Below are 23,153 nucleotides of genomic sequence, written 5' to 3'. Positions count from 1 at the left end.
ACTTTTTGCTTTCCTCCCGCTTCCTCCTTTTTTCGGCACCGCTTGGGTAGCTAGCTTCGCTTCATTTTTACTCTGTCTACTACTCTACACTCTGTCTGTCACTCTGTACACTCTGTCTGTCAATCACTTATTTTTCTCCGTCAGTTTTTTGGCACAGCCTTGTCACTTTCGCATATGCGCAGTAAGTGAGATAATGGAATAGTCCAATGTAGTGAGGTGGGGGGCCCCCTCCTGTCTGCGACACGACAATAATGATTTGATGCCATTTTTCGCAAACGGAGTTTTAGAAATATATAATAAAAAAAATTATAGAAAAAAATAATAATTAAGCATAAGTTAATAGGGCATTTTGGGGGCCCCTAGGTAGCTCGGGGCCCAAGGCAATTGCCGACCTTTGCCTAATGGTAAAGTCCGCCCCTGCTTCTGTGTAAGAACCTCATATTGCACTCTCATAAATCAGACCTTGCTCTTTGGGCCCTGATGCTGGACAGTCCCGCACTGCTGTTGTGCTTCTTATTTACTGTGAGAGGTGCTGTTGCCCAGGGAGAGGATAGTGCTCAAACGAGCTGTGTATAGAAGGCATTGCGTCAGACGGGACCGAGAAAACAGACGAAGCGCTTTTGTTTCTACATAGCTCTTTTTGGAACATTCTGAATAATACCGAGGGGATTTTTAAATGGTTGGATATTTGAAAACTCGTGGTGTATGATTGTATTTTCTCGGATTACTACATTTGCAGGATGGGGGATAACAAAGGAGTCCATTTGCTGCGGTGCGTAAAATGGCAAGCAGGATTCTCCATTTTTCTTTTATTCGTGCTGAACTTGGCGTCCGGGCAGATTCGTTACTCTGTTCCAGAGGAAATGAGACCTGGATTGTTTGTCGGAGATGTGGCGAAGGATCTCGGTTTGGATGTGAAAAGGTTGGTGTCTGGCCGTGCGCGTCTCGTTATTGATGACAGTAGACAATATGTCGAACTGAACCGTAACAAAGGACATTTGGTGGTGAAAGAGAGAATAGACAGAGAGCAGCTCTGCGGACAAAAATCACCTTGTAGTTTCGGTCTTGAGATTTTGCTTGAAAATCCTCTCGAATTTTTCTCGATTACAATCGAGATTCAAGACATCAATGATCATGCACCAGTTTTTTCTAAGAGAGAAATCATTTTAGAGATTAGCGAGTCCACGCCTATAGGCACCATTTTCTTGTTAGACGCCGCGACTGACCCTGATGTTGGATTGCATTCTCTTCAGAGCTATAGTCTGAAACCTACTGATAATTTTGCTTTAAAGCAGCACAGTCGCTCAGATGGCAGCAAGTATGCAGAGATGGTGTTGCAGTCAGTGCTGGACAGAGAGAAACAGAGCGAGCATTCACTTATATTAACGGCTATTGATGGTGGAGACCCGCCGCGCTCTGGAACTGTTAAAATACTCGTTACTGTTCTTGATGCCAATGATAATGCACCCATTTTTACTGAAACAATGTATAAAGCAAGTGTAGCTGAGAACGCAGTAAAAGGGACGTTTATAACTAAAGTAAGTGCATCTGATGCAGATCAAGGTTTCAATGGCAATGTCACGTATTCATTTACTCATATGGTAGAGGACGCAGCGCACCTCTTCCAAATCAGTGCAGCCACTGCCCAGCAAACATTGGTCCGACGGCAACGTCGTGTCCCTGGCCAAAAATAGTCGCGGTATGACGGCATAAATCGGTAAAAATATGTAACACAGAACATTTGCTAAAAATGCATTCAGATACATGTGTGCATGTCTACAGTTATCTGAGGTTGCATGTATAATTGTTATTTTGACTTTTAGCTACGTGTAGTTCAATATATACCATGTTGTGTTTCGGGTGAGAGAGGACGTCACCATGGCGACGTCTTTTACACGTGCATTTATAGTCCATCATGACCCTCTATGAAATCAATTGTGATAAAGCTGTGCTTAATCCTTTTGTGGTTAATACTGCAATAATTAATTAATTTTTTTATTAAATTAAAGTTTTAATAAGTTGTGTGAATACGTCCACTGACGTCCTTTACACGTCTATAGTATCGGGTGAGAGGACGTCACCTGGCGACGTCTTTTACACGTGCATTTATAGTCCATCATGACCCTCCATCATGGAATCCTTGTGAAATATGCAAAAGCTGTGCTTAATCCTTGCATGGTTAATACTGCAAAAATTCATTTAATTGCCCAAGTAGTTTTTAAGAGGTTGTGAAGACGTCCACTGACGTCCTTTACACGTCAAGGCTGTGAATACACGTCCACTGACGTCCTTTACACATCTAGTCAAGCAAGACAGAAAAAAAACCCCCAGGAATTATCTTTATGAAATACACGAATTGTATACAAAGTAAATATATTTACTTTATCTTGTTTAAATAAATTATAATCACACAGTTCCCAGTGTGGTTAAGTTAATGCAAAGCCTCTGCATTTTAGTCATTATTTCAACCTTAGCCTACCTTACCTTTTCGGTAATGTTGTGTTTTTTTTTATTTTTTTTTTATGGAATGTATGCATGTAAAACAGAAATATATCTGGTCACCATTTATGTCTGAGTTGGATGTAATTGCCAAAACTGTGCTGCCAAGATGTAACAAAAGATCTCCCGACATTACCAAATCCCGCGATAGGTTAGATTATCTCACGAGATGTTAACGCGTTTTCCCCATAGACTCACTCCGGAACACTGAAGTTTGAACAACCACGAAAAGAGGAGGAATTGAGGCCCATATTATTAAAAATCTACTGTTGGGTACGTACATTTTGTATTATTAGATTCACGTGCTAGAGTTTTACTTGTTTGACATGAATGAACCGAAAGAAATGATGCCCACATTGTCAACTGAAATTGGCTAACTGAGTTTGGCTAAAATTAGCTAGTAGGCTAAAAGTTGCTTTGAACTTATACAACGGTATACCATAGTATAAAGTATGTTTAATGATACAGTCAAAGTTATTACTGTAAATTATTAATGTAGCCTTTTGAGAGTTTCTTTCAGAAAGTAAATTATCTGAAGTAGAATGAAATGTTTAGCTGGATTTGAACATGTATGTTTTCAGTAACTGCTTTAAAAATTTTGTAATTTTAGAATTGCTAAACATGTCTATTCAGGGGACATCACAGCCCACCTGTCTTTATCAGAAATGTCCTGTTCACTTTCTCACTGTTACACACCTAGTTAAGGGTCTTTCTCAAGGGCACCACAGTGGTATTGAAGAGGCAGGGGACAAATGCTGTTTTGAATTTAGCTGAAGACCATACAAATATTTTGAAAATAAGTGCATGTCATTTACCTCAAATTTTTAATTTTCATTTATTTTAAAAAGAAATATATTCTCTTCCCTTAGATGCTGTGAAGAGGTGGAGCCCACATGCTACAGACACTGAAATTGATGCAGCAATGGCAGAACACCTGAAACACACTCCAGGAAGAGCTGGGGGTGGTGGATACAAAAAATGAGCCAAACAATGTGTTTAAGGGATAGTTCACCCAAAAATGAAAATTGTCATCATTTACTCAACCTCATGTTTCAAACCTGTATACCTTTCTATGCTAAACACAAAGATGTTTAGAAGAATGTTTGTAACCAAGCAGATGTCGCTTCCCATTAATAATCATTTTTTCTCCAATAATGGTAGTCAGTGGATGCTCTATTTGCTTGGTTACAAACATTCTTCAAAATATCTTCTTTTGTGTTCAGCAGAAGAAAGAAACTCATACAGGTTTGGAATTTGGTGAGTAAATTACATAATTTTCATTTTTGGGTGAACTATCTTTATATAATAATTAAGTATTTTGCAATTGGTATTTTAGTTTGGTTAACAAATCGAGAGCTTAGAATTATAAGGTTCTATCTCCGTTTATTGTAGTTTATAAAGCATCAAAGTTTTTAAACTCGGTTTATGTTTTGTGAGATGGAACCTTTTATTTTATTAATAACTACTAACAATTTTTTTTTTTTTTTACAAAAATAACACCACACAGGCATTAATAAACACCTAATGGATCAGATTGTCAAAAACTCAATTTCAACCAAAAGTGGAGATAGAACCTTAAAATTCTAAGCTCACGAAATGTTAAACATTGAAAAAAATAAAGAGAAATTTTGGCTGTTCAATATCAATAAAATGTTGTGCTTAATCAGAACATGCTTCTTTTTTGCTTATGTCCACAAATAATGTGTTATTGTTTTTGATGTACACGTGATTAAAACGTTTTATTGACGTTCAGGTCTGACTGGACCAATTTTGGACCTTTTTAGAACCTTTGTCAAGATGTGTAGGCTAAACCTCAAGACTTGATTGTCTTTCACGATGTTACACAATAGGTGTGTGATTATTTTATATGCAGGCTTATATATACACTTAAATTATGCAGAAACACATTTAAACACATATGACGACGCATTTAGACGTCCAGGGACGCGCAGAAGAGACGTGGAATTCACGGCCAGAAAAGACGTGGAATTCACGGCCAGAAATGACGTCGGTTCAACTTCCATTTTGGAACTATTTTTCAACCATGACGGGACGTCTCGGACGGACGTCTTTTCAACGGTCATTAAACGTCCAAATGTTTGCTGGGTGGTGATATAACACTCACTGGCAATTTAGACTATGAAGCTGTTCAGCAATATGAACTTAATTTGCAGGCTAAAGACCCATGGGGCCTAACCGGTGCAAGTAAATTGGTCATAGATGTTGTAGATGTTAATGACAACAGCCCGATTATAACCATGACATCTTTTTCAGGTAAGATACAAGAGGATTCTCCTCCTGGCACCATTGTAGCTTTGATAAGCGTCCAGGATGTAGACTCCGGTAAAAATGGACAGGTCCGCTTAAATTTAGAGCAAAATTCACCCTTTACAATTAAACCATCACCGCGCAAGTACTACACTTTAGTAACCGACGCGCCGCTAGACCGAGAAAAAGTTTCCAGTTTTAACCTAACGTTAGTTGCATCAGATGAAGGCAGCCCTTCATTATTCAGTAAAAAAACGATTTCACTAGATATCACTGATATCAACGACAATGCTCCAGCCTTTAGTCAGCGTGAATATAAAGCGTATATATTAGAGAATAACTCTCCCGGCGTTTCTTTGCTGACTCTTCAAGCAACAGACCCTGACGCAGGGCAAAACGCGCGTATCGCGTATTATATCATAGATACCGATGTAAATGGTTCTCCTGTCTCAACGTACTTCTCTGTTAACGCAGACAATGGAATTATTCATGCGGTGCGATCATTTGATTATGAACAGATGAAAGAGTTTAAGATACACTTGAGAGCGCAGGATGGAGGGTCTCCACCTCTCGGTTCAAATGCTACAGTTCTCATTAACGTTCAGGATCAGAATGACAACGCGCCTCAGGTTCTATACCCGGTCCAGTCAGGTGTTTCTGTGGTGGCTGAAATAGTGCCTCGTTCGGCAGATGTGGGTTATCTGGTGACTAAAGTGGTGGCTGTTGATGTGGACTCTGGTCAGAACGCCTGGCTCTCATATAAACTGCAGAAAGCCACAGACAGGGCGCTGTTTGAAGTGGGCTTACAGAATGGAGAAATAAGAACTGTACGCCAAGTGACAGATAAAGATGCTGTCAAACAAAGACTCACTGTTGTAGTGGAGGACAACGGGCAGCCCTCTCGATCAGCTACAGTCAATGTTAACGTGGCGGTGGCGGACAGCTTCCCTGAAGTGCTCTCGGAGTTCACTGACTTTACGCACGACAAGGAATACAACGACAACCTGACGTTTTATCTAGTCTTGGCTCTGACTGCAGTCTCATTTCTTTTCATAACATGTTTAGTCGTCATAATATCTGTTAAAATCTACAGATGGAGACAATCACGTTTGTATTATCAATCAAGTCTCCCTGTTATTCCGTACTATCCGCCGCGTTACGCAGACACCGTGGGCACAGGAACTCTGCAGCACGTGCATAATTATGAAATTTACAGAACCACAGACTCCAGGAAAAGTGATGTTAAGTACTTCGGACCCGTCAGTCAAAGTCTGATGAGTGTTGACGTGAGTGGAACAGAAACAATTCCAAAGGAGACACAAGCCGCTGATTTTACCGATGCGCACAGCACACTGGTAAGTTTGCACAAATGTGATTGTTCTATTTTCCAAATAGATTTTATTATTACTAACAGCTGATTGTCCCTCTAAATTATGTGTTCTCTTTTGCACATTTGCATGTTTTGTAAGCCCGATTGACCAAAACGTTGCTCAGTAAAATGTAATTTTTTTTATTGGATTTTTAGTTTTTTAGTTAAATTGTATTTATTTATTTATGTTTGTTACTGGTAATCTGCAATTTTGTTATTATGGCTAAAGGAGATCTATAAACAGCCCGTGTTGTGGCGCTGTCCATGGTGCTGAAAAGTATGTTCTCGGTTCAATCTTTCTTATCCTCCTGTAGCTTATGATATGCTCATAAATCGCTTAATGTAGTCTTTTTAAATATTTGTAATGAATAATTATTCGTTTGTGTTTCTGGAATAATACCGACTCTCTTTAGTGCTGAAGCTTTAAGCACCCAAATTGTTTCCTAAAATAACTTTTATTTCTTTGGTAAATTAATTCAACGTGGTAATGATTGCGAAAATGGACATGTTGGAAATACTTGCTTCAATATTCAATGCATTATTGCATTCTTCCTGTGAATGTTTTGATTGCTAGTCTATGTTTTGTACTCTGAGTGCCGCTGTCGGCCTGTGAATCTAAGCTTGTTGATGTCACTGCAATATTGTACGTCATTTGTCCTCACTGGGCAGGAGGGTGTTGGGGAAAAGACATATGCAGTCAGAAAGGAGAGAAAAGAAATGCACCATCGACAGTTCTTGTAGCCATATTTTTATTTGACGCTTCAGTTTTCCAGTTAGGCTACATATTTTCTTTAATTACCGAATGTATGAAATGGAGAATGCATTCATCATGTTTTTTGTAATACAACGCCCTTCGTCTGTATGGATTCGCCTGCTTTTATTCTTTGTAGCACACCAGGTGATTGAGGCACAAGTTCGATATTCTGTTCCAGAAGAAATGGTGTCTGGATCTATGATTGGTGATTTATCGAGAGACCTCGGACTGAGTATTGGCAGGCTTAGATCCGGACGGGCTCGTGTTGCGTCGGAGGATGGAAGTGAGCTAGTGCAATTTCAGTCAGACAAAGGAATTCTGCTCGTGAAAAAACGCATAGATCGAGAAGAAATCTGCGGACAGACTTCGCCGTGCAGCTTCAGCTTTGAGATCGTTTTAGAAAATCCAATGGAGTTATTTAGCGTCACAGTTGAAATACTGGATATTAACGACAATTCACCCGCTTTTCCTTCGAAAGAGATTACCGTAGATATAAGTGAATCGGCGATGGTAGGAGCGCAGTTCATATTAGGCAGTGCTGTAGATCCCGATGTTGGAATAAATACACTTCAAGGGTACAGCCTTAAACCAACAACGCATTTTAGTCTAAAAGAGCAGACGCATTCTGACGGAAGTACGCACGCAGAGATGGTGCTTGATCGGCCTCTAGATAGAGAGCATCAGGCGGAGATGAAGCTCACTCTTACCGCAACTGATGGCGGCAGTCCTCAGCGCACTGGCACAGTGAGTATCCGTGTCATCATTCAGGATGCAAATGACAATGCCCCGATTTTTACGCATTCAGTATACAAAGCTTTTGTTTCAGAAAACTCACCAAAGGGTGCTCTCGTTACTACAGTATCTGCTAATGATAAAGATGAGGGAGCATTTGGCCATGTAACATATTACCTTGATCAAATATCACAGGCGAGTAGTGTGTTTTCTCTTAATCCTGACAACGGGGAGATTCGAGTGCTGGGAAATATCGATTACGAGAAGGTTAAACAATATCAATTAAATGTAATGGCCAAAGACAAGGGTTCTCTGTCTAATTCATGTAAAGTTATTGTGGAAGTGACCGATGTGAATGATAACGTGCCAGTCATAAGCTTAACGTCATTTTCAAATACAATTGCAGAGGACTCGCCCACCGACACTACAGTTGCTATAATAAGTGTTAAAGATGCAGATTCGGGGAAGAATGGGCTTATACGTTGCAGTATAAGCCCCTCTTTGCCTTTTAAGATGAAGTCAACCCTTGCCAATTACTATACTTTAGTATCAGACGGTCCTTTAGACCGCGAAACTGTCTCGGAGTACAACATTACTATAACAGTGGCTGATCAAGGATCACCTCCATTAAGCAACAATAAAACGTTAGTCGTTAGAATTAATGACGTCAACGATAACGAGCCAGTGTTTGATAAAAGTGTCTACTCAGCGGTTATGGCTGAAAACAATTCACCGGGTCATTCAATCACTTGCGTTCATGCTCGCGATGCAGACTCGAACCAGAATGCAAGGGTAGCTTACCTCCTTGAAGACGTACAGATAAACGGCGAATCATTGTCTTCTCTTATATCAGTTAACGCTGAAACTGGTGTTGTTTATGCCATGCGCTCGTTTGACTACGAAAAAATAAAATCACTTGATTTCAGTGTAAAGGCTCAGGATGGCGGTGCACCAGCTCTAAGCACCAGTGCACAAATTAAAATCCAAATTCAAGATCAGAATGACAACGCGCCTCAGGTTCTATACCCGGTCCAGTCAGGTGTTTCTGTGGTGGCTGAAATAGTGCCTCGTTCGGCAGATGTGGGTTATCTGGTGACTAAAGTGGTGGCTGTTGATGTGGACTCTGGTCAGAACGCCTGGCTCTCATATAAACTGCAGAAAGCCACAGACAGGGCGCTGTTTGAAGTGGGCTTACAGAATGGAGAAATAAGAACTGTACGCCAAGTGACAGATAAAGATGCTGTCAAACAAAGACTCACTGTTGTAGTGGAGGACAACGGGCAGCCCTCTCGATCAGCTACAGTCAATGTTAACGTGGCGGTGGCGGACAGCTTCCCTGAAGTGCTCTCGGAGTTCACTGACTTTACGCACGACAAGGAATACAACGACAACCTGACGTTCTATTTAGTCTTGGCCTTGGCTGCAGTCTCATTTCTTTTCATAACATGTTTAGTCGTTATAATATCTGTTAAAATATACAGATGGAGGCAATCGCGTATGTACTTTCAGTCGAATCTTCCAGTTATTCCGTACTATCCACCGCGTTACGCGGACACTGTTGGCACAGGAACTCTACAGCACGCGTATAATTATGAGGTTTATAGCACGACAGATTCCAGAAGGAGTGACTGTAAGATCGCCAGACCTGCAAGTCAGGGCGTCTTAATAGTGGACGCCGGTTCAACAGGGACAGTGCAGCGCGCGCCCATCGAGAAAAACATCCTTGATGAACCAGATTCTTCGCTACAGGTGGGTAATACGGATATATAATTATTAAATAGCCTTTCAAAGTGTTTGATTTTATTTTTTACTCTCGAAATGTTCCTGCATGTGCTTCTTTCAATTAAGATTTTAATATATTGTCGTTTCAGCACTTATTGTATGGACAGCAACAGTACAGTGTGTGATGTATTATTTAGACTTTCTATTTCTTAGTTCTTTTTTAGACGCTTGTTCTTCGATTGTTTCTTTCACTATTGGTGAAGGAAACCGCGGAACCCACATGTAGAATATATATATATATATATATATATATATATATATATATATATATATATATATATATATATATATATATATACACACACAGTATACAGAATAACGAATTCACTTATATACTTATACATATTTTGTAGAATTACGTAGGCTTGTTAACGCTCACTTTGAACAGCAAGGGCCGCTGTTGATCAGTGAAACATTTTATGCAGTGCTTTGTTATCCAGCAATCTTTACCCCTCCCCATTTTCTTGCGTTTTGGCAGATGAGGGCAAGCCTACCTCGACATTTTTATTCTGGGTTTGTGTGCGGGAGATATTAAGGTTTTCAGTACAGTTTTGTTGCATTATTTTTGCTCACACCATCTTGGACTACATCTCAACATTTTAATTGGATTTGCTCTTTGTAACCCTTTGATTATGGTGCAACGGAGCTGTTGGATGACAGAATGCAGTCATCGCTCTTGGCTATGGAAAATGCTGTGGCTGTTATCAGTGTTTTTTTCTTGTTATGTTTACACTGCAAGCGGACAGATACGATATTCGATTCCGGAGGAGATGAAGAAAGGTTCACTCATAGGTAATGTAGCACAAGATCTGGGGCTGGATTTGAAAAGGCTTCGAGCGGGTCGAGCGCGTATAGTGACCGGAGAAAGTACTCAATACGCAGAGCTTAAAGCAGACAAAGGGATGCTAGTCGTGAGTGAGAGAATAGACCGAGAACAGCTATGCGGTGACATCACACCGTGCAGCTTCAGCTTCGAGATCATTCTAGAGAACCCAATGGAGCTGCATCCAGTTACTATTGAGATATTGGATGAAAATGATCACGCACCGTCGTTCCAGAACAAAGAATTAAAATTCGAAATTAGTGAGTCTGCAACGCTGGGTTCACGTTTTTTGTTGGAAAGCGCAGATGATCACGATGTAGGCGTGAACTCACTGCAGAATTACATTTTATCGCCAAATAGCCATTTTGTTATAAAGCAACACTCGAGTCCAGACGGCAGCAAATACGCGGAAATGGTTTTACAGAAAGTCTTAGACCGGGAGGAGCATCCTCATCTATCGCTGAAGCTTATCGCTGTAGATGGCGGAAACCCGCAGAGGTCTGGCTCTGTTAATATAGATGTTACTGTTTTAGATGCGAATGACAATGCACCGGTGTTTAACCAGACTGTTTATAGGGCATCTGTGATGGAAAATGCACAGAAAGGCACGTACATTACTACCGTTAACGCCACAGATGCAGACGCTGGTTCTTATGGGCGTATAACATACAATTTCTATAAACAAAAAGGAACCGCTGCGCAGTTATTCAACATTGACAGCAACACTGGCATTGTTTCTGTTGTTGGAGAAATTGATCATGAAAAAGATACTAAATTTGAACTAACAGTCGAGGCTAGGGATCAGGGTGGATTAACTGATTCGAGTAAAATTGCATTAGAGGTCATTGATGTAAACGACAATGCACCTGTCATTAATATTATGTCTTTCTCGAGCTCAGTATCTGAAAACGCTCCCTCTGATACTACAATTGCAATAATTAATGTTAAGGACTCAGACACTGATGATAATGGCAAAGTCAATTGTTTTATCGAAGGATCTGAAGATTTTGCTATAAAATCGACTTTAAGAAATTATTATTCTTTAGTCACGAATGCTATTTTAGATCGTGAAAAGTTGTCAGAGTACAACATCACTGTTATCGCCACTGATTCCGGAAAGCCGCCTTTAACAAGCAGAAAAACGTTTCATCTGAAAGTAACGGATGTTAATGATAATGCCCCAGTTTTTAAGGACAGTGTTTATAATTCATACTTGCTCGAGAATAATTCACCCGGCGTTTCTATCCTCAGAATCAGAGCTTATGACCCGGATGAAAATCAGAATGCTCGTATATCTTACATTCTAGAAGAAAGTGACTTGGGCGGGTCTCCCGTAGGAACGTATGTTTCTGTTAACGCGGAGAGTGGGGTTGTACACGCAGTGCGCTCTTTCGATTATGAACAGATCAAAAACATTAAGATAACTATTAAAGCGCAGGACGGAGGCTCTCCTCCGCTTTGTAGCAACGTAACCGTGAACATTTTCATCCAAGATCAGAATGACAACGCGCCTCAGGTTCTGTACCCGGTCCAGTCAGGTGTTTCTGTGGTGGCTGAAATAGTGCCTCGTTCTGCAGATTTGGGTTATCTGGTGACTAAAGTGGTGGCTGTTGATGTGGACTCTGGTCAGAACGCCTGGCTCTCATATAAACTGCAGAAAGCCACAGACAGGGCGCTGTTTGAAGTGGGCTTACAGAATGGAGAAATAAGAACTGTACGCCAAGTGACAGATAAAGATGCTGTCAAACAAAGACTCACTGTTGTAGTGGAGGACAACGGGCAGCCCTCTCGATCAGCTACAGTCAATGTTAACGTGGCGGTGGCGGACAGCTTCCCTGAAGTGCTCTCGGAGTTCACTGACTTTACGCACGACAAGGAATACAACAATAACCTGACTTTTTACCTAGTTTTGGCCTTGGCTGCAGTCTCATTTCTTTTCATAACATGTTTAGTCGTCATAATATCTGTTAAAATCTACAGATGGAGGCAATCACGTATGCATTACAAGTCCAATCTTCCAGTTATTCCGTATTATCCGCCGCGTTACGCGGACACTGTTGGTACAGGAACTCTGCAGCACGCGTATAATTATGAGGTTTACAGAACGACCGATTCCAGAAGAAGTGACTGTAAGTTTGTTAGACCTGCAAGTCAGAACGTGTTGATAGTGGATCCTAATTCTACAGGAACACTGCAGCGCGTGCCCAACGAGAAAAACGTTCTGGATGAATTAGATTCGCCAGTAGAGGTGAGAAATTATTATTATTATTATTATTGTTGTTGTTGTTGTTGTTGTTGTTGTTGTTTTATCGATCTATTTGTCAGGAACCATGCACATGCACACACACACACACACACACACACACAATGACACAAACTCACAAGAGAAGAGATGCTTGCACCTAATTTCCATCTGCAGTCCCTGGGAATATTATTAGCCTATTATTATTCACTCAATGAATGCAATATAATAATGTAATAAACTGTAAAAAGTCTGCACTGAAGATGAATTCATACCAAGCTCGTTTAATTTGCATCTCATGTTAGGAGAAACTGTTTCATTTTACTCATTTATCTTTACTTGTCTGTATTGAGGTTGGGCGGCGCTGATGTCGATTTAAATGTTTTTTTATTTATTTTTTATTGACTTTTCTATTGAAATGTATGCATTCTGTTAATGCTTATTTTGGACTCTAAGGGCCGCTGTTGGTCAGTGAAATACTTTGTGTGCAATAAGCTTGTCTAACAGTAAACCTTGGCCCCACCCAATCAATGCGCGCTGTGACGCAGCTCTCCCTCGGTTTCATTCCTTACGGGATGGTGAGAGGGTGACTATCTCTTTCCTTTCCTCTTCCAAACGAATATAAAACGGTTTTTGTAGTCCTACCTTGGAATGTTCTTTTATTCCATTGAATACTGGAAATATTATTGGTGACCTTGCTTTCTAATCAGTATGGCTGTTAAGGATTTTTATCGAAATGGATGTGCTCCATGGCCTGTTTTCTTCCGACCGCAGTGGCAAGTATTGTTTTTCATCTCCTGCTACATTCCTTTTGCCATCTCTCAAATCCGGTACTCCATCCCTGAAGAAATGAGTAAAGGCTCGCTTATTGGTAATGTGGCACAGGATCTGGGGCTGGATTTGAAAAGGCTTCGAGCGGGTCGAGCGCGTATCGTGACCGGAGAAAGCACTCAATACGCAGAGCTTAGAACAGACAAAGGAGTTCTAGTCGTGAGTGAGAGAATAGACCGAGAACAGCTATGCGGCGACATCACACCGTGCAGCTTCAGCTTCGAGATCATTCTAGAGAACCCAATTGAACTGCATCAGGTAACGGTTGAAATTATAGACGTAAATGATAATTCCCCTGTATTCGAGAAAAACAAAATTAATTTTGAAATAAGCGAATCTGCGACTCCTGGTTCACGCTTTGCACTGGAGAGTGCATATGATGCTGATGTAGAATTAAATTCATTGCAAAATTATATTCTCACAAGGAACAGTTATTTCGTTTTAAAACAACATTCAAATCCCGACGGAAGTAGGTATGTCGAAATGGTTCTTGATAAAGCCTTAGACCGGGAGGAGCATCCTCATCTATCTCTGAAGCTGATCGCTGTAGATGGCGGAAACCCGCAGAGGTCTGGCTCTGTTAATATAGATGTTACTGTTTTAGACGCGAATGACAATGCACCGGTGTTTAACCAGACTGTTTATAGGGCATCTGTGATGGAGAATGCACAGAAAGGCACGTACATTACTACCGTTAACGCCACAGATGCAGATAGTGGATCCTACGGACATATAACTTTTTCCTTCTCTGACCTGAAAGAACAGTCGAGAGATATTTTTAGCATTGATGAAAACACTGGCTTGGTGTCGGTTCTTGGAAATATTGACTTTGAGAAAGACAAACGTTTTGAAATCAGAATTAAAGCGACAGATCAAGGAGGTTTGACGAGTACAAGTAAGCTCGTAATTGAAGTAGTGGATGTAAATGATAATTCGCCTGTAATCATCCTCATGTCTCTCTCGAGCCCTGTATCAGAGGATGCGCCCCCAGGTACAACAATTGCAGTGGTTAATATAAAAGATTCTGACTCTGGGAAAAATGGACAGGTTACGTGCTTCATTAATGAAAACCTCCCATTTAATATCAAAACATCTCTTTCTAATTATTATAATTTGATCACAGATGCCTTTCTTGACCGTGAAACTCAATCAGAATATAATATAACAGTGACTGCGACTGATTCAGGTTCACCTGCACTCTCGAGCTCAACGACACTTCGACTTAAGATTTCTGACATCAATGACAACGCGCCAGTTTTTGAACGAAGTAGCTATTCAGCACACCTTCCTGAAAATAACGCAGCAGGGTTTTCCATATGTAGTGTGACGGCGAGAGATTTAGATTGGAATCAAAACGCCAGAGTGTCATATTTTTTAGAAGACACTCATATTGGTGGAGCGCCGATTTCCTCGTACGTGTCTATAAACTCTGAGAATGGTGTGATACAAGCAGTTCGTTCATTTGATTATGAGCAAATTAAACAGCTTAGTCTCGATGTAAAAGCGCAGGACGGAGGCTCTCCTCCTCTCAGCAGCAACGCGAGCGTCAAAATAATCATTCAGGACCAGAATGACAACGCGCCTCAGGTTCTGTACCCGGTCCAGTCAGGTGTTTCTGTGGTGGCTGAAATAGTGCCTCGTTCGGCAGATGTGGGTTATCTGGTGACTAAAGTGGTGGCTGTTGATGTGGACTCTGGTCAGAACGCCTGGCTCTCATATAAACTGCAGAAAGCCACAGACAGGGCGCTGTTTGAAGTGGGCTTACAGAATGGAGAGATAAGAACTGTACGTCAAGTGACAGATAAAGATGCTGTCAAACAAAGACTCACTGTTGTAGTGGAGGACAACGGGCAGCCCTCTCGATCAGCTACAGTCAATGTTAACGTGGCGGTGGCGGACAGCTTCCCTGAAGTGCTCTCGGAGTTCACTGACTTTACGCACGACAAGGAATACAACGACAACCTGACTTTCTATCTGGTCTTGGCCTTGGCTGTGGTTTCATTTCTCTTTATCGTGTCTATCATTGCCATACTGACAGTCAAATGCTACAGATGGAGGCGCGAGCGGATGTTTTATAAATCTGGAGCGAATCTTCCAGTTATTCCGTATTATCCGCCTCTTTACGCAGACGTAGGCGGCACAGGAACTTTACAGCACGTGTACAATTATGAGGTTTGCAGAACCACTGACTCCAGAAAGAGTGATCTGAAATACGCCAGACCTTGCAGTGAGAGCATCATTAGTCTGGACACCAGTGGAACACAGACACTCACGCATGCGCAAAGAGAAAATCTGACCAACCAAGATTTCAACGATCAGGTGAGGTTTACTCTATATATTTGTCTCTGATAGAGTTGAACGTTTTTGTTTATATGGGTGTCTATTGTAAATTTGACCGTCGTCTGTAGATATTTTATGTAAAACACACACTTTTTTAGTACAATGTTAGATAATTATCATGTGATTGTCGTATACTTTTTATAAAACCCTCGTGTAGAAAATGTGCCTTTGATTCACTGGCCATGGTGCTGAAATACTGTTAGTCGGAAATTTTCAGTTCATCCTTGTGACTTTCCGTTTTTTCCCTTAGAATATTATAAATTATTATTATTATTATTATTATTATTATTTTGCATTTAAACTAATTCTGTTGTAAAAAAAATCGTTGTTTTCTTCTATTTTAAATTGATTTTATCATTGCGGATACATGACAATTTAAAGGAAAATCAAGGACAGATTTTTGTTTTTCTCTGTGACGTTTATTGCGGTTAAAATTTATAATAATTAATGTAGCATTTATTCTTGACCTATTTATATTCTATTATATAATGTTTTAATTTTAGGCTTTTTGAGCAGTAGACGTTTGGAGGAAAAATAAAAATAGGAAAAGCATACGTGTATTCACTTGTTTCTGTAGTTCATCAGACTGGACTCATAGTGCCGCTGTTGGTCAATATGTCAGTTTAGAGAGCAGATCTGCTGCAGTTCCACCCCCATCATCTCCATATTATTAGAAAGAGAGAGAGAGAGAGAAGCTGAGAGCGCAGTCTGAAGAGGAGAGAGAAGGCGAATCACGGAGATACTGTATTCAATATACTTCTCTTGGATTTACAGACTTTTCTTGTTCTTTTCACTTTGGACATAAACATGATTTCCTCCAGTATTTTGGACTGATTTATTTGCTTTCTGTCTTAATCTTCCTTCCTTGGTCTTCTGCAAAATGTCGGACAGAACAATGGCGCGGCAAGTACTGCTGTTTATTTGGTTTCTCTCTCTCAGTTCAGCTCTCGGGCAGGTCAGTTACTCCATTCCTGAAGAAATGGCGAAAGGCTCTTTAGTCGGGAACATAGCGCAGGATTTGGGTTTAGATTTAAAGAGACTTAAATCAGGTAAAGCGCGTATTTATACAGGAGACAGCGCTGAATACATCGAGCTGAATAAAGAAAGAGGAGTCCTCCTTATCAAAGAGAGAATAGACCGAGAGGCGCTATGCGGACAGACAACGCCTTGCGCGCTGCATTTACAGATTATTCTGGAAAACCCGATGCAGTTGTACCGCGTTACAGTTGAGGTCACAGATATAAATGACAATGCGCCAATGTTTAGTAAGAGTGAGGTGAGATTTGAAATAAACGAATTGTCTTCAGCAGGAGCCAGATTTCTATTGGACAGGGCTATTGATCATGACGTTGGTCGAAATGGTCTGCAGAGTTATTCTTTAGAACCAACTGATAATTTTGTTTTGAAATTTCAGAATCTCCCTGATGGGAATAAAGCCGTAGAAATGGTTCTTCAAACACCCTTAGACCGAGAGAAACAAGACCATATCTCGTTACTTTTAACAGCATTTGATGGAGGCGAGCCCCAGATGTCTGGTACAATGAAGATACTCATTACTGTTTTAGATGCTAATGATAACGCCCCTGTGTGTTCACAATCCGTATACAAAACCAGCATAGCTGAAAACTCACCAAGAGGCACAGTTTTAACAACTGTTAGTGCTTCTGATGCTGATCAGGGTTCGAATGGTAGAATATCGTTCTCTATTTCAAGTACGGCCGACAAAGCGGCAGATATTTTTGAAATAGACCCCGATGTTGGTGTTGTAAAGCTCATTAGTGGTATAGATTATGAAATGAGTAAGTATTATCAAATTGATGTTCAAGCACGAGATGATGGTGGTCATACGGATTCATGTAAGATAATTGTTGATGTTATTGATATAAACGATAACAATCCCACTATTAATATTATTTCAAAATCAAGCCAGATATCAGAGGATTCCAAATCTGGCACTGTTCTTGCAATATTAAATATTCAAGACATAGACTCGAATGAAGGAGGTAAAGTTAATTGTCTCTTAAATGACAATGTTCCATTTGTCATTCAGTCATCGCCCGATGGTTTTTATAGTCTAGTGACAGACAGTGATTTAGATCGAGAGCGAGAGTCTGAGTATAACATCAGTGTGACGTGCGCTGATGAGGGCGTGCCCTCTCTCTCCAGCAGCGTCACTCTCTCCTTACAGATATCAGATGTCAATGATAACGCGCCCGTCTTTGAGAAGAGCTCATATGAGGCTTCTGTTCAAGAAAACAACACACCGGGTCTTTCCATATTCACAGTCAGAGCCAGAGACGCAGATTTTAACCAGAACGCCCGTGTGTCTTACATACTGGAGGACTCGTCGGTTAACGGAGTGCCCGTCTCCTCGTTAGTGTCCGTTAGTGCTGATAGTGGAGTCATACATGCAGTGCGATCTTTCGATTACGAGCAGATCAAAGATTTCCAGTTCCGCGTAAAAGCGCAGGACGGAGGCTCTCCTCCTCTCAGCAGCAACGCGAGCGTCAAAATAATCATTCAAGACCAGAATGACAACGCGCCTCAGGTTCTGTACCCGGTCCAGTCAGGTGTTTCTGTGGTGGCTGAAATAGTGCCTCGTTCGGCAGATGTGGGTTATCTGGTGACTAAAGTGGTGGCTGTTGATGTGGACTCTGGTCAGAACGCCTGGCTCTCATATAAACTGCAGAAAGCCACAGACAGGGCGCTGTTTGAAGTGGGCTTACAGAATGGAGAAATAAGAACTGTACGCCAAGTGACAGATAAAGACTCTGTCAAACAAAGACTCACTGTTGTAGTGGAGGACAACGGGCAGCCCTCTCGATCAGCTACAGTCAATGTTAACGTGGCGGTGGCGGACAGCTTCCCTGAAGTGCTCTCGGAGTTCACTGACTTTACGCACGACAAGGAATACAACGACAACCTGACTTTCTATCTAGTCTTGGCCTTGGCTGTGGTTTCATTTCTCTTTATCGTGTCTATCATTGCCATTCTGTCAGTCAAATGCTACAGATGGAGACGCGAGCGGATGTTTTATAAATCTGGAGCGAATCTTCCAGTTATTCCGTATTATCCGCCTCTTTACGCAGACGTAGGCGGCACAGGAACTTTACAGCACGTGTACAATTATGAGGTTTGCAGAACCACTGACTCCAGAAAGAGTGATCTGAAATACGTCAGACCTTGCAGTGAGAGCATCATTAGTCTGGACACCAATGGAACACAGACACTCACGCATGCGCAAAGGGAGAAACTGGCCTTTGATGATTGTGGTGATCAGGTGAGAATTATTTTTATAACTAATTTATGTGATATTTTAAAACGTTTCTCGTGACTGAACAATTTTGCTTGAGTTTTTGACACGGTCACTGACTGTTCTTTAGCCTTTACAGCCATGAAAAAAAAAAAAGACTGCTTATTTTTCAACTTCCGAATGATTTTCTATTCTTTTATTTATTTATTTGATGCGTTAAGTGGAGGGTTGCTTTTTATTCCGTTTTTATTTATTTTCAGCTGTCATGCAGGATTTTGCACGTTGCCACTGAAATGTCAGTTTACAAATGTTAACATTATTAACCTGTTGCATCTACAGTTCGTTATTTGCCATTAAAAAAGAAAAAGAAAAAAAAATCCTTGCGTGATTTTCATTTGTTTTTGTGAAGAAGTGAGAAACTCTATTCTGCGTTTGCATTTGATTCCCTGGCCATGGTCCTGAATCGCGGCGGCGCGGTCATTTACTTCATATATGCTTCTGCATCTCTTTACAGCACACAATCTTTTTGAGATTTTCAACATCTTTTTTGGTCTGTCCTCCTGTTCAAAAGTTTATCTATACACTTATTTAATTTCTGAGTAGATATTTTTTTGTGTGTATAATTTATTTTAGGTATTTCTCCCTCTCTGGTTTGATCAGTGTTCATACTGATATGACTTGATGAAAACACGAAATGTATTTTTTCCCCTTCTATCTCTATTAACACAAACTCATAAAATCCTTGTATTATAGATATTTGTTGTTATTGATATTTTTTTGTTTTTATAATTAAGAAATTATACTTAACTTTTCTCAAACATGTCTGACACTGAGATAAAGGTTTAGTAATTTTTTTTACATGTTCTGTAGTTCATCAGACTGGACTCATAGTGCCGCTGTTGGTCAATATGTCAGTTTATAGAGCAGATCTGCTGCAGTTCCACCCCCATCATCTCCATATTATTAGAGAGAGAGACAGAAGCTGAGAGCGCAGTCTGAAGAGGAGAGAGAAAGCACAACGCGGAGATACTGTATTTAATATCCCTTTCCTGGATTTACAGTCTTTTCTTGTTCATTTCACTTCGGACATATACATGTTTTCCTCCAGTTGTTTGGATTGATTTAGTTGTTTTCTGCCTTCATCTTCAATCTGTGATCTTCTGCAAAATGTCGGACAGAACAATGGCGCGGCAAGTACTGCTGTTTATTTGGTTTCTCTCTCTCAGTTCAGCTCTCGGGCAGGTCAGTTACTCCATTCCTGAAGAAATGGCGAAAGGCTCTTTAGTCGGGAACATAGCGCAGGATTTGGGTTTAGATTTAAAGAGACTGAAATCGGGTAAAGCGCGTATTTATACAGGAGACAGCGCTGAATACATCGAGCTGAATAAAGAAAGAGGAGTCCTCCTTATCAAAGAGAGAATAGACCGAGAGGCGCTATGCGGACAGACAACGCCTTGCGCGCTACATTTACAGATTATTCTGGAAAACCCGATGGAATTTTTTAGCGTTACCATCGAAATAGTAGATATAAATGACAACACTCCCAGTTTTGAAAAGGGTAGGATTCATTTCAGAATCAGTGAATCGGCTATTTTGGGGTCAAAATTTACGTTAGAGCCTGCTATAGATCTCGATGTGGGAATCAACGGCCTTCAAAGCTATATGCTAAAACCAACTGATAATTTTAACCTTAAATTTAAAAATCAACCAGGAGATGGGAAAAATGTCGAAATGGTTCTGCAAAAGCCTTTAGACCGTGAAAAACAGCATGATGTAATATTAGTGCTCACAGCTGTTGATGGAGGAGATCCTCAGTTGTCTGGCAGTATAGAGATTCACATTACTGTTTTAGACGTAAACGACAATGCTCCTGTTTTCTCGCAGTCAGTGTATAAAGCGTCTGTAACCGAGAATGCGCCAAAAGACACTATTGTGTCAACAGTGAGTGCAAATGATGCCGATGAGGGTATAAATAGTAAGATAGAGTATTCCATTACTAACATGCAAGATAATGTGCGTCAGTTATTTGACATAAATAAAGATGATGGGCAGGTTACGGTGGTCGGAATAATAGATTTTGAAAAATCTCGCAATTATGAGATACGCGTTCAGGCCAGTGATCACGGCGGTCTGACTGATTCCTGTAAAATCATAGTTGATGTCATTGATATCAATGATAATACGCCAGTGATCAATATTATGTCCAAAACAAACGTAATAGCAGAAAATTCTATTTCTGATACAGTGGTTATAATGATAAATGTTCAGGATCCTGATTCAGGAGAAAATGGGAAAGTTCAGTGTTCAGTTAATGAAAATATTCCATTTTCACTGAAATCCACAAATAATAATTTCTTCAGTTTAGTGACAGACAGTGATTTAGATCGAGAGCGAGAGTCTGAGTATAACATCAGTCTGACGTGCGCTGATGAGGGCGTGCCCTCTCTCTCCAGCAGCGTCACTCTCTCCTTACAGATATCAGATGTCAATGATAACGCACCCATCTTTGAGAAGAGCTCATATGATGCTTCTGTTAAAGAAAACAACACACCGGGTCTTTCCATATTCACAGTCAGAGCCAGAGACGCAGATTTTAACCAGAACGCCCGTGTGTCTTACATACTGGAGGACTCATCGGTTAACGGAGTGCCCGTCTCCTCGTTAGTGTCCGTTAGTGCTGATAGTGGAGTCATACATGCAGTGCGATCTTTCGATTACGAGCAGATCAAAGATTTCCAGTTCCGCGTAAAAGCGCAGGACGGAGGCTCTCCTCCTCTCAGCAGCAACGCGAGCGTCAAAATAATCATTCAGGACCAGAATGACAACGCGCCTCAGGTTCTGTACCCGGTCCAGTCAGGTGTTTCTGTGGTGGCTGAAATAGTGCCTCGTTCGGCAGATGTGGGTTATCTGGTGACTAAAGTGGTGGCTGTTGATGTGGACTCTGGTCAGAACGCCTGGCTCTCATATAAACTGCAGAAAGCCACAGACAGGGCGCTGTTTGAAGTGGGCTTACAGAATGGAGAAATAAGAACTGTGCGCCAAGTGACAGATAAAGATGCTGTCAAACAAAGACTCACTGTTGTAGTGGAGGACAACGGGCAGCCCTCTCGATCAGCTACAGTCAATGTTAACGTGGCGGTGGCGGACAGCTTCCCTGAAGTGCTCTCGGAGTTCACTGACTTTACGCACGACAAGGAATACAACGACAACCTGACTTTCTATCTAGTCTTGGCCTTGGCTGTGGTTTCATTTCTCTTTATCGTGTCTATCATTGCCATATTGTCAGTCAAATGCTACAGATGGAGACGCGAGCGGATGTTTTATAAATCTGGAGCGAATCTTCCAGTTATTCCGTATTATCCGCCTCTTTACGCAGACGTAGGCGGCACAGGAACTTTACAGCACGTGTACAATTATGAGGTTTGCAGAACCACTGACTCCAGAAAGAGTGATCTGAAATACGTCAGACCTTGCAGTGAGAGCATCATTAGTCTGGACACCAGTGGAACACAGACACTCACGCATGCGCAAAGGGAGAGACTGACCTTTGATGATTGTGATGATCAGGTGAGAATTATTTAATAACTAATTAATGTGATATTTTGATGACTTCATTATTGTTTGAACTGTTAATGCAGTTGCTAAATTTTTTTCTGAGAATAATCGTTTCTACTATTGTAATGTACATTTTATTTAATTTTTATCTTATAGTATATTTTGGTCAACTTTTGTAGTTTTATATTTTCTACAGTTACATTGCTCAAATCATTTCTTCTTATGGGCCTTGTGTAATTCGACATGTACTCATGTCATCACTTTTTGTGCAGACAAGAAAAAAAATACATTTTTATTTATTTACTCATTCATGTATTTATTCATTTATTTATGCTTTGATGCGTTAAGTGGTATAGTTACTTTATATGTATCCTTGCCATCTTTAAAATAGGTTTTATTTTCCCTTTTAGTCCGAATATATATAACACACTATACTATACCTACCACTGCTTTTGCTTTGCACGAAAACAACTTTTGCTTGTCTTAGTCATGAAGTGAAATCTCCAGTCAGTGTCCCTGACCATGGTCCTGAAAGCCAGTGAGGCGCGGTCACCTCATGTATTCTGTTGCATTTCTTTACAGCAGACCGTCTATTGTAGATTTTCATCTAGTTGTCGGTCTGTCCTCCTTTTGAAAGTTAAACTACAGCATTTCAGTCGTATCTAGATATGTATTATGCCTATAGTTGTATTTAAGATATTTATC

General features: G+C 40.7%; 4 protein-coding genes across 12 annotated transcripts in view; all 4 read left to right on the top strand.

The window, feature by feature from the left end:
- The window catches only part of LOC309503986 (protocadherin gamma-A11-like), a gene marked incomplete at its 5' end in the record, with an annotated part of 186,772 nt that overhangs the window by 74,804 nt on the left and 88,815 nt on the right, over positions 1-23,153 (top strand). The window contains one exon of one of the 9 annotated variants that reach the window (XM_082176904.1): positions 6,654-9,371. The exons of 7 other annotated variants lie outside the window; for them this stretch is intronic. In XM_082176904.1, coding sequence (XP_082033030.1) covers positions 6,939-9,371 — 2,433 coding nt within the window. Of the gene's footprint in view, positions 1-6,653; positions 9,372-9,756; positions 12,476-23,153 lie in introns of those variants that run through there. One more of the 9 variants, XM_082176903.1, reaches the window with a different exon arrangement.
- LOC309504102 (protocadherin beta-11-like) lies at positions 431-4,168 on the top strand. Its single transcript, XM_082177118.1, has 3 exons — positions 431-1,717; positions 2,692-2,772; positions 3,369-4,168. Exon 1 carries the CDS (start codon positions 741-743, stop codon positions 1,692-1,694), a length of 954 nt encoding a protein of 317 aa, XP_082033244.1. The 5' UTR covers positions 431-740; the 3' UTR covers positions 1,695-1,717; positions 2,692-2,772; positions 3,369-4,168.
- LOC309504027 (protocadherin gamma-A11-like) lies at positions 12,499-15,613 on the top strand. Its single transcript, XM_082176980.1, is given in 2 exon segments — positions 12,499-15,437; positions 15,440-15,613. Coding segments are annotated over 2 exon segments (2,289 nt in total). The 5' UTR covers positions 12,499-13,180; the 3' UTR covers positions 15,472-15,613.
- Positions 16,060-22,601, top strand: LOC309505279 (uncharacterized protein). The gene is made up of 2 exons (XM_082178659.1): positions 16,060-18,920; positions 19,902-22,601. Exons 1-2 carry the CDS (start codon positions 16,521-16,523, stop codon positions 22,473-22,475), a joined length of 4,974 nt encoding a protein of 1,657 aa, XP_082034785.1. The 5' UTR covers positions 16,060-16,520; the 3' UTR covers positions 22,476-22,601.

Source organism: Leuciscus leuciscus (assembly GCF_965113295.1).
Source record: "Leuciscus leuciscus genome assembly, chromosome: 8".
NCBI classification, from domain to species: Eukaryota; Metazoa; Chordata; class Actinopteri; order Cypriniformes; family Leuciscidae; genus Leuciscus; species Leuciscus leuciscus.
This window is presented reverse-complemented; position numbering and strand designations above follow the sequence as displayed.